Source organism: Oncorhynchus mykiss, chromosome 27 (genome assembly GCF_057628025.1).
Source record: "Oncorhynchus mykiss isolate SJ-2025 chromosome 27, ASM5762802v1, whole genome shotgun sequence".
NCBI classification, from domain to species: domain Eukaryota; kingdom Metazoa; phylum Chordata; class Actinopteri; order Salmoniformes; family Salmonidae; genus Oncorhynchus; species Oncorhynchus mykiss.
Window position 1 is genome coordinate 28852914 of NC_143048.1, and position 12111 is coordinate 28865024.

General features: G+C 43.9%; 1 protein-coding gene across 1 annotated transcript; it reads left to right on the forward strand.

The window, feature by feature from the left end:
* Nucleotides 1-239: 239 nt before the first annotated feature.
* Nucleotides 240-6207, forward strand: LOC118964661 (uncharacterized). Its single transcript, XM_090223466.1, has 9 exons — nucleotides 240-248; nucleotides 582-639; nucleotides 884-1031; nucleotides 1127-1163; nucleotides 1396-1679; nucleotides 1928-2421; nucleotides 3367-5474; nucleotides 5664-5751; nucleotides 6017-6207. The coding sequence occupies exons 1-9, from the start codon at nucleotides 240-242 to the stop codon at nucleotides 6166-6168; spliced, it is 3378 nt and encodes a 1125-aa protein (XP_090079592.1). The 3' UTR covers nucleotides 6169-6207.
* The last annotated feature ends 5904 nt before the right edge of the window (nucleotides 6208-12111 follow it).

The window sequence follows — 12111 nt, forward strand, 5'->3', positions numbered from 1 at the left end:
AAGCAAATGTACCATTCTTTATAAAGTCACCAGCTTAGCTCTGATATGGCTGTAGCTCTATTTATGATGTCCTCTGCACAGATCTACTATGACATTGACATATTATTACTTATTGGAATGTCTGTCCTTCAGGTAGCACAGAGGGAGGATGGTGATCCTCAGAGGGAAGGAAAGGAAGTTGTTGAGGAAGAACCGGTGGCCACACCCAAAGAGGAGGCCAAGAAGGGAAGGAAGGTAAGATGGCAGGAGTGACAGAGCACATAATAGGCCTACTGGGTTACACTCTGTACCTGATAGCAGTCATACCATAGATATCTATATATCTCAGATAACAACATACGTAGTAGCTGTTTTCAAAACGTGTTTTAAGAACTGCTTTGACCTGGCCCATAGCCTATTCATAAATTGTCTCAGAGTAGGAGTGCTTATCTAGGATCAGTTTTGCATTTGAGATCATAATGAATACAATTATTTGGGCAAGGTTGAGCCCACACCTTATCTGATGAACTTTATGTATACGGGCCCTGGTGTTACATGTCTGCCATCATTTGAGCTCTGGAATCTGTTCTGTTCTATCCTAGGCAAAAAGTAAGAGGAGTGGCAAGAAGTCAAGGAAGCTGGGCACTGACAACGATGCAGGTCAGAGATTTACCTCTGTAGTACTACATTGTTTCTCTATTCTGTCTGTGATGTGCAGGTTGTGCTATCCATTTTCAATGAAACTGTAGTCTACTGTAATCAGTAAGAAAGGTCACATAGATAGCTTTATTAAAATAGGCCTATTCTAAAACCCTAAAACAATGAAATCAGAGTATTAAGAGATAAAATGTCTGATTTCTCTTTAATTTTGCTTCTACTTCCTCTACGGCAATCACATCTTTAGTCTCCAGGAATAAACACCTGGATAGAGGATCTGTAATTGAGCTCCTGGAGAAGAAAGCTGTTCAGGCTGCATTCGGCCCAGGCAACAAGGATGAGATGGAATACTCCTACCCAATCCTCATCTCATTCCTGCGCAATCTTACTGATGAGTATGTTAAAAGTTTTTCTGTAATGTTCAACATTTATGAAATATTGTGCAGTGGGAACTAAACACTAACTAAAACACTTATTTTAAATTGTCTAGGCAGTGGCAAGTGATCTACAAAGGACTAAAAAACCCTGTAAGTTTCCCTACCTGCCTTTGACCTTTGATGTGTCAATGATCTGTTGAATTCAGAGATTAGCCATCAAGTCATATTCTGTTATTCATGTTCTCTGTCAGACTTCATCAAACTTTGAATTCAGTCACAGACAAGAATAACAATGTTGATCAAATGCATTCTGTTCGATCTAGAATACTTTACATCACAGTTCCATTGAAAAGACTGTTTTTGTTCTGTTTGTTCAAAACAGATGACGAAGGAACAGCTTGCCAAATTGTGCAAGACAATTGTAACCTTCATCGCACAGACCACCCTGCAGATCCTGCTGCCAGCCCTGGCCCGCGTACTTGGGGTAAAGGACTTTGCTGACGACGACACTGACTCACCCAAGAGGGGTGGCAGTGCAAGAGCCTTTGCTGCCTTTGATCAGGAAAGACTGGAGCTCATCCAGGAAGTTAGATATCTGGCGAAGAAAATGTATAAGGGCGGCACAGGGGCTCAACATCTCAGGTCCCTAACACCCTCTTCTAAGAGGTATGTTCCCCTCAAGGTTTTCATGTATGGATTTCACCGAGATCATCTATCCCAGTGTTAGCCAATGCAATTTACTCTATCTGATGTAGTACAAAATGTAATGTATCAGCCTTTGAGCATATTCAAATGAATGAGCATGTAAAGCGATCAAAAGGACATGTAGATATTTAGAATACTAAAATTACAACGCTTGACCGATTTGCCAAGTTAAGACAGGAATTATCATGCTTTGCTTGTTTGTTTTAAAGTTCCCAGACCTCAGTGAAAGTCCTCCTGGGAATGACAGAGGACAGAATCATCAAAAGTGTCCAGGAGCAACTGTCTGATCATAATATCCTGTCCTCTTGCCCACCTGAGCTGACTGTTGGTCTTATCAAGGTGGTGGTCGAACAGCTTAACTCTGCCCTCTCTGCGACCATCAGCAGAGCCATTTCAGGGCGGTCCTCCCCTATTTCTTCTGGTACCCAGGCCGCTGAACAAATGGTCAACATGGTCCAGAAATGTTTTGATGATCACACCACCCCAGAGGACCAGAGCTCTACCTCTGTATTAGAGTCATGCATTCCACCTGCAACAGAAGAAGTGATGACTGTTATCGCAGAGATGGTGGGTGAATTGGAAAAAGAAGATCCGGAATTGGCTAAGGTTTTTCGAGAAGTGGCTGTGAAAGTTAAAATGTTGGCATCTGGCAGTGACCTTGTAGTGGAGCACCTGGATGTTGAAGACTCTCCTGTTCCAGAGGAGCTGAACATAATATAATCTTGCAAAGCAATGATGCAAAATCTTGGCACTCTGTTTAGTGTGAAGTTCAAGACCAAAGCCTCAAAGGCTGTGAGTGAAATTCTTGTGAGAAGGTTAATGAGCGATATCTCTGGTATGGTTCAACCTTCTCATTCGTTTAGTACCACTCCAAGCTTGATGAATGCATCTAGCCCATCTGACAGGATCCTTGATTCTGCGGCCACTGAGCTCATACAGACCAAAGTAGAATCTGAGGCATCAAAAATAATTGATAACTTTGTTGAAGATGTCAAGGACATTGTGCAGTATGCTGAATTAGATCAGCCAACAAGCACCCAGAGAGATACCCAAGTGGGACACTGTACGACAAAGCGGAAACCCTTCCATGCAGCTCGTAGACTCTGCGAGAGACTTCAGGCAAAGCTGGAGACATTGTTCCTCAGAATGGGTGGAGCTCCAGTCCAAGGGGAAGAACTTATGGAAAAAGCTGACTCCAGTGCTGTGCTTCTGGAGCATACTGACTCCAGTGATCTGCCTGTTTCAATCCTGAGCTTGCCTTCCCCATGTAGGAGTGAATCCCCTATATCAGAACGTAGTTCATCTTCTTTATCTGATGGATGTGATTCAACTGACTCTGTAGGAGAGAAAACACCAGAGCAACCTGAAACCAGTAAGAGTGAGGCAATACTGCAAGTGGTCAACTCAACAGGACTTGGTTCTCTCCGTAAATGCCAAAGTGAGAACTCTCAACCATTACTGTCTCTCTGTGATTCCAACATGGTGCCCTGCACCAAAGAGGTCTTGTCCCAGATTGTGACCATGTATAGGTCAGAGGTGGCAGATTTGGAATGCACATCATCTGTTGCAGAGGGTTCCTCTTACAACTCCCTTGAAGTCTGTGGCTTTTTGGACAGTGTCATGTCTTATCTAGAAGACATGCCTGTGTCTGGTTCTTCATGGTTGGAAGGATTAAGAGATACTCCAGCCTCAGTCATTGAGAAACTCTCCAGTGAGGAGTTCCAGATGAACGCTACCAACGAAGTGCGAAAAATACTGATCAAATCAGTCAGTAGCTTTCCCAGCAAAGTCAGTTCCAGCCAGACAGATTCTCAGATGTTGCCAGCAAAATCAACAATTTCCTTAAGGCATACAGATATAACTGCTTTTGAAATCGTTGGATCAATTACAAATGACATGAAGAGCCTTTTCCCACCCACAGAGTCTTCTACTACTCTATGGCAGGCAGACTCTATGCTTCAACAGAGTGATGAGAAAACCTCAGAGTACACTGAGGCCACACCCAAAGGCTCACAGTCTGGTTTGGAAGTATCTGAGAAGAAGATCTGGACAACTGCAAAGACTATTTACCACAATGTGAAGACAAAGATGAGGAATTATTTTACATGGCAAAATCAAGTCAAAGCAACAACGGCTCAAGCCAAAAAGACCCTCAGCCATATTCTGGTTTCAATTCAGAAAGAGCTGTCAAAATCTGACCAAATGGTGACTGCGCTTTCACAAATAGAGAATGTGGTTGGAATGATGCTGAAGGATGTTGAAAGGGTAAGCAGTGAATGTGGTGAGGAACTGATCTATCAAGCGCCACAGCGTTCTTCCTCCTCGTTGTCATCCTCATCTGCCAGATCAAAGAAGTCAGAGTGGGAATTTTCACTCCCTGGCACTCCCATCTCTTCTGATTTACCAGAGAGTATTACTCAGCCCATTGTGAGATGCTCAGTCATCGACATGGGCAAATCTACTAAGCCAAAAACATTGGTGTGTGATGCCAGGGAAAGCATGTCTGCAATAGTGGATACCATCATAAAGGAGGTACATCCAGAGGAAGAAGGGGAGGTTGCATTCCACCCTGATCTAACAGCTGCAATAGCAAGACTGGAGGAGCTCATATCTCAGGGTAGGATTGGTGCTCTCTCACGTGATCTTACTCACCAAGTCAACCGCATAATTTCTGAGAGCAACTTGACCCCTCTGGTTCTGACAGTGGCGGCTGGAAAGAGTGCATCCGATACAGTCCTTACTGAGCTGAAGAGGAATGACAAGACGGTGGGGAAGCCCACAGCTTACAAGCTGGTTCAGCTTTTTGCAGAGGAGTCTGTGAAGCGCCTCTTGCTTCCTAGCCTTGTGCCCTCTACAGCTTCAATGAGTTTGGCTCAGGGAGTTAGTGTGCCGGCTAGCGTATCTGAAGATAGGATTTCATGTTCTTTTTCTACATCAGCATTTAGTGACACAGTCAGCCTGTTTACCAAAGTAATGGTAAGCCAGGTCATGGACTCTGTGGTTTCTGATGCACAAAGCAGAGGGTCATCTCCAACCGGAACTGTAACTGATATAGGCAGTCTACTGAGTGGTAAGTCCTACCTTCTGCCATCTTTCTCCGCCATCAGCATGACAACAAGTGGGACCTCCAATGCTGCACGAGGTTTTGAGGACAACATAGATGCTGAGGAAAGGGATACCATCAGTTGTTTCGGTGTACCTCAGAGCATTGTTTGTGATCAGAATTCAACCAGCCCGGATGTTGCCTCGCTTTCAACCCCATCCACTGACAACTTAGTCGGTGATGATGACTTCACCGGCCTCATCAGCATGTTAGTGGTGAGACTTCTGTCAAAAATCCAAACCCAAACTGATCTGTACCCAACTGACGTCACACGCACGTCACAAGACCTGATTCCAAAAGTTATAGCTGCCTTCTGTGCATGGTCAGGCTGCTCTGAGACCCAAGCTTATCCCAAGAACCTGAAGAGTCACAAAGTACACAGCACCGTCTACAAACATCTGTTGAAGGAGTTTGGCTCAGAGAAAATACTCCAACTGGCCGTGTCGACTCAGGACTCCACTTTCAATAGGATTCTTGTGAAGTCATTGAGCAAGGAGCTTCTCCACAGTTGTAACGAGGCATCAAGAGCAGCCTCGAGAACATCTTTCGAAGCCACCAGGCCAGAAGCTCTTCTCATGGCTGAAGATGTGAAGGCTACCAGAGGGAAGCTGTCTTTCCTACAAAGGCTTGCCAGACTGAAATTCAACTTAAAGGTACATCACACTTATTTAAGTTAACAATTGTGTCAATGTGAGTAAACAATGTTATTTAGAGAAAATGTAAAACCATCCATTAATTCCAAAACCATTTATAAATCTTGTTGTGCTGGTGTGTAAGATGTGATCGTTATTACCGTGAGATTGTTCTGCTGTGACAGTTGTTTTGACATGTTTTTGTTTTAGCCATTCATGATGGGAAACAAGAAGGATTCCAATAAGAATTCCCGCCATTCTGAATCCAAAGACCAGACTACTGCTGAAGATATCATGTGTAAGTCCATACAGCAGGACATTTACTGTTTGAGATATTGGTGTACAAAGCTGCTATTGCAAAAATATTAAACCCTATATACAGTACATTATATATTATCGATAGTAATCTCTTATGTAAAATTATTTATAGTTTCCAAATCTCAAGATTCTGGTTCTCATTTATTTGTGAAAGTAATAATGAGTTGAAACTAAGAATACAATATACCATCATTTCTAAATGAAAGTGCATGTCAACTCTCTCTCTCTTCTGTCGCCCAACATAGTGGCACATCCTGCCACATTTGGACTCCCAGAGGGTCTTCCCTCCACCTCTCAACAGGAGAAGCCTCGCAAACGTCCCCTTCTAATCAGGATGTTTTCCACCATCTCCATAGGCCTATCCAAGCCATTCAAACAGTGTTCAAAGCAAGCTTAATACAACAATTTCCTTTAATACAGTAATATTTGCATTGAATTGATGGCCTTTGTCTTCTTTAGTGTTGCCCTGTTAACACATTTGATTAGAAAATACATAGTATATTTAGTTTAGTTTATTATGCAGTCATAGTCACGGTGTAGGCTAAACAAAGTAATGTTGTCCTGAATAATGTATAGAACATGCACCCCCCCCCCCCCCCCCACCCCCCCCACCCACCCACCCACACACCCACACACACACACACACACACACACACACACACACACACACACACAGTGTTATTCATTGAGCTCACACACATAGTACTTCAGATATGTCCCACTGTCACACCCTGACCATAGTTTGCTTTGTATGTTTCTATGTTTTGGTTGGTCAGGGTGTGATCTGAGTGGGCATTCTATGTTGGATGTCTTGTTTGTCTATTTCTATGTCTGGCCTGATATGGTTCTCAATCAGAGGCAGGTGTTAGTCATTGTCTCTGATTGGGAAACATATTTAGGTAGCCTGGGTTTCAGACTGGTGATTGTTCCTGTCTCTGTGTTTGCACCAGATAGGACTGTTTAGGTTTTCACATTTCATTGTTTTGTAGTTTATTCATGTATAGTTTTCCTTTATTAAACAAACATGAATCATCACCATGCTGCGTTTTGGTCCGCCTCTCCTTCACCGCAAGAGAACCGTTACAGAATCACCCACCACAACAGGACCAAGCGGCGTGGTAACGGGCAACAGCTACAGCAGCGAAAAGAGGAATGGACATGGGAGGAAGAATTGGAAGGTAAAGGACCCTGGGCACAGCCTGGAGAATATCGCCGCCCCAAAGAAGAGCTGGAGGCGGCGAAGGCGGAGAGGCGCTGGTATGAGGAGGCAGCACGGCGGCGTGGATGGAAGCCCGAGAGTCAGCCCCAAAAATGTATTGGGGGGGGCACACAGGAAGTGTGGCGAAGCCAGGTAGGAGACCTGCGCCAACTTCCTGTGCTTACCGGGGGCCTGGAGAGACCGGGCAGGCACCGTGTTATGCTGTGAAGCGCACGGTGTCCCCAGTGCGGGTGCATAGCCCGGTGCGGTACATTCCAGCTCCGCGTATCGGCCGGGCTAGAGTGGGCATCGAGCCAAGTGCCATGAAGCCGGCTCTACGCATCTGGTCTCCAGTGCATCTCCTTGGGCCGGCTTACATGGCACCAGCCTTGCGCACGGTGTCCCCGGTTCGCCTGCATAGCCCAGTGCGGGCTATTCCACCTCGCCGCGCCGGCAGGGCGACCGGGACCATTCAACCGGGTAAGGTTGGGCAGGCTCGGTGCTCAAGAGCTCCAGTGCGCCTGCACGGTCCGGTCTATCTGTCACCACCTCCACGCACCAGCCGTCCGGTGGCAGCCCCCTGCACCAGGCTGTCTCTCCGGCTCATCCTTACAGGGGCTCCCGCCTGTCCAGCGCTGCCGGAGCCTTCCTCCTCTCCAGCGCTGTCGGAGCCTCCCGCCTCTCCAGCGCTGCCAGAGCCTTACTCCTCTCCAGCGCAGCCGGAGTCTCCCGCCTGTTCGGCGCTACGAGAGCTACTCAGTCCAGTGTTGCCGGAGCCACCCGTCTGCCCAGCGCCGCCTGAGCCACCCGTCTGCCCAGCGCCGCCTGAGCCACCCGTCTGCCCAGCGCCGCCCGGCCCACCCGCAAGGGGCCGCCAGTGCCGCCAGTCTGCCAGGTGCCGCCAGTCTGCCAGGGGCTGCCAGTGCCGCCAGTCTGCCAGGGGCCGCCAGTGCCGCCAGTCTGCTAGGGGCCGCTAGTCTGCCAGGGGCAGCCAGTCTGCCAGGGGCCGCCAGTGCCGCCAGTCAGCCAGGGGCCGCCAGTCAGCCAGGGGCCGCCAGAGCCCCTCAGCCCAGAAGCGCCAGAGCCCCTCAGCCCAGAGGCGCCAGAGCCCCTCAGCCCAGAGGCGCCAGTTACACCGTTACACCCACAACCAACATTCAACCAGATATCAATGATTCAGTGTAAAATACATGTACTGTAAAATAAACAGTATTTAATTTACAACCAATAAAATAATACATGATGCAGGACACTCAGTTATAAGGGAATTAACTGGTTTAACTTCTCAAACAAACACACACATTTCCATTTTCTGTGGATCGCCCATGTTTACATTTTACTGAATTCCAGTCTGACCTTTGACCTGTAGATGGCAATAAAGGTCTACTTTTGCTGCAGATCCACTTCTAAAGCTCAAACCTCTCTGGACAAGTAGCCAAAACATTTGTCCCTAGTGAGAGAGAGAGTATGTGTGTGTGGCAAGAAAAAGGAATATTGCACTACACTTTTATGATACAGATACATTTTGCATCCGGTAGCATAGCACAGCTGTAGTTTTTTCAAATGCCAAATGTACATGTAGCATGCTTCTGCCTACAGATGCTTTTCTGAGTGACTTGTGTTGTGAGAGAACCAGAATTCAAACATAAACTCCTGGATTACATTTTATAATATTGTCAGCTCTTTTTAGTAACATATGGTAGCATACATGTTTCACACGGTGGCAAGTCAAGCTAGTTAGTTACATGTAACAACATTACATTATATGGTCAATGTTTGTGTGTATCCTCTTAGCTTTTACCTTCGACCTCAACAAGCGACGCACGGGAGAATGAAAGTGCACTCCTGATTCAGAGAGAAAGATCCAGCTTAATCATCCATACCATTGTTTAAATTACAATAAAAAACATTCAAACTGTTCCTGAGTTTCGAAAGACAGAGAAAGGAAAACATCATTATCTTCAGTCTGTTCACACCTGTTCACACAAGTCCTACTGTCCACAATCTCAGGGTTCTTCAATACAAACACACCTGTTTCAGAAAACCTGATCACTTTCACATTCGAACAATGTTTGTAGGATACTTTTCAATAACTCAATAAATGTAAGTGTTGAAACCATACATAGCTGGTAACTTGAGCTCGGCAGAGTAGTTTTGACCTGTGTCCAGATGCAGTCATTTATGTTGTCTAAAGACAATTTGTCTCTTATAACAATGTTATTTTTCTGAATAATCTAATTTAATTGACTGGTAGGTAGTCACTAACTATTTGTAGCATGTGTTCCTCTGTTTATTGATATTTACATGGTGTGTATGTGTTAAGATGTTAAGTAATTAATGTTGATATTATCCAAAGGGTTTTTAACTGAAATGTTAAATGTTGGTGTCTCGATCTCAGACATTTACGCTCATATTTGTAAATAGTATTTCAAAAATGGCAGAATCAAACAGTATTGGAATAGTGACTTGTATTTTGCATCTAGAAGTGTAAGAATTTTAGAAGAATGCTATTTCATCAGTCAAATGTTGCACTGTTTGATAAGACAGGGTAAAGAAAACCTCCATTTTAATGAGTTTAGTTGTGAGTTTGACATTTTACCACAAGAAGTCACTATAATACTATACGTTATCAAACAGGGTTGTGCTGAAAATCAAATGAACCACAGCCAAATTAATTATTTGCAACTAAGATTAAAAAAGACATGTAAAACTTACTTTCTTGATAAAATACATTCTAAAATGTCAATATATGTGATTTCTGAGTATGTAGTGCACATATCTTTTTAAGGCCCAAAGCAGACGTTTTTATATCAATATCAAATCATTTCTGGGTAACAATGAAGTACCTTACTGTAATAGATTACGATGAAAATGGTCAAAAATGTATTTTTTGCAAAAAAAACTTTCTCAAGCAATAATTTTGCTAGGACTGTCTGGGAGTGGTCAGTGTGGAGGGGAAATTAAAACTTGCTGTTATTGGCACTCTCTTTGTCGTTGGTCTATAAACCAATTTACACATGGTGATGTCGCCATGGAAAGCCAAAACTCTCGCCCATGCAAACCTGCTGATTAGAAGGTGCTGTATAGATGTGAGAAACTCTCTTTTCATGGCACTTCAATATCGAAGTGAATTTTTCGTAGCAGGTTAGGAAACTGAGGTTAAGATTAGGAAAAGGGTTAGGGTTAGTGAAAATGCTCTCCAAACCTTCTACGAAAATTACTTTGCATTGAAGTGCTGTGAAAAGAATGTGTCCCTGCTCAGGTGTTGCATGCATCAACCAATGGTTGTGTGCCAAGTCATCCATTGTGTCATCGACTGACAGATTGCTATAACATATGATGTGGTTAGCTGACACACAAAATACCTATCCAGGCAGTGTAAGATCTGGCAAGTGTCAGCAAGGCCTGGGCAGAGGAACATGCTCCGTATTTTCAACCAGAACTATCAGGAAGCAACCCATAAAACACATTTACAGTGTTAGTTTCATCAGCTGTTGTACAATATGAAATAACATTATTTTGACTTCACAGGGCCTTTAAATGTAGGCAAACAAGTTTTCGGCATTCAAACTAATCTACCCAGCCAGATTCAGCACCATGGACAGTGAAAATCAGAATACCTGCGATCTGACGATTAGAACAACAGTGCTATTTTAAGTGATTTTCAAGACACCCAAAGTCAATTTAAATCCACAACAAAATCTGCAGGATAAAAAGCAATATAATCAAACATTCAAATATGTAAACAGGCTATATTAAAGTGCACTAAACATAGAGACAGATTAACCATGGAGAACACGAAACATGATGACAGATTAACCAGGGAAGTGAATTTAACAGAGGTTAAAGCTAAAACAACAGAATCTGGGTACGTCTGTGTGAAGAGGTGTGGATTTGAATAGTACACAAGTAGGCCTACGCTATTTTTGCACTGTAAAACTTTTTTTTTTAAGTGTTATGTTTTCCCAGATTCATAGTGTTATGCAGCCCAGGCCTATCTAGGAAGGCTGGGCATAAATTGTTTGCTCACAGCATCCCATGATGACGTGGGCAACATAAACACTTAAACTCTGTAGATTAAAGTTAATAGTAATCAAAACTAATTTCACCACGAAAGGAAGTGCAATCGAAATGAATGAAGAAGACAAGGTAATTCTAGTGAGTTAATAAAATGACAAGGTGTTGCCTGTCAGCGTTGTAGACTACTGCCTCACAAGCCCGGGCTTTAGTGGCACTGGCATACGCGCTTGCTTCTGCACTGAAGGAGCCACCGAACGCGTCCGCGTTGCAGCTCTCACTTTCTCCCGCTACAGTATGTCCTACAATGACATATTTGGTGGGGGTTGGCAGCCAACAATAGGATTGGATTGGGACTAAATCAAAGAATAAAACGATATTGAAATGAATATTATTAACAAATATTTCCCAGAAGATTTTGGGTTCAACCTAAGGCTGACTAGGACAGATCAATCAACTTGATCCGACACAGTAAGCCTACATGTCATACGTAAGTAAATCCACAAGAGAGACAATATTGCAAAGGCTGGACCATGTTCGATGGAAAGCGTAGGGGTAGGCAATCGAAAACGTTTGACGGGGAAATTTCTGTCAATATTAGCTAGTCCTACTGAGTGGGCAAGTAACCTTTCCCGCGCTCTTCCTAAAAATACTATTTGTGATGTCATAAAGGTCTAACGTTCCATGACGTAGCATGTAGCCCTAAATTACAGTCCCTGCTTGCAATATTGTCCTCACTCTCGACCTGAACTCAACTTGAATGTAACCAACACAGACAAGGACATGCTTTTTGAGATATAAAATAGCTTGAATGGATGAAGAAAGGGTAAGCTAAATTACTTCATACAATATTGGGGGGAAAGTAAAAAAGGGTAAAGCAATATAAGCGGATATTTCTTGTAAAAAGCTATAACATATTGTAAAGCAAATGTACCATTCTTTATAAAGTCACCAGCTTAGCTCTGATATGGCTGTAGCTCTATTTATGATGTCCTCTGCACAGATCTACTATGACATTGACATATTATTACTTATTGGAATGTCTGTCCTTCAGGTAGCACAGAGGGAGGATGGTGATCCTCAGAGGGAAGGAAAGGAAGTTGTTGAGGAAGAACCGGTGGCCAC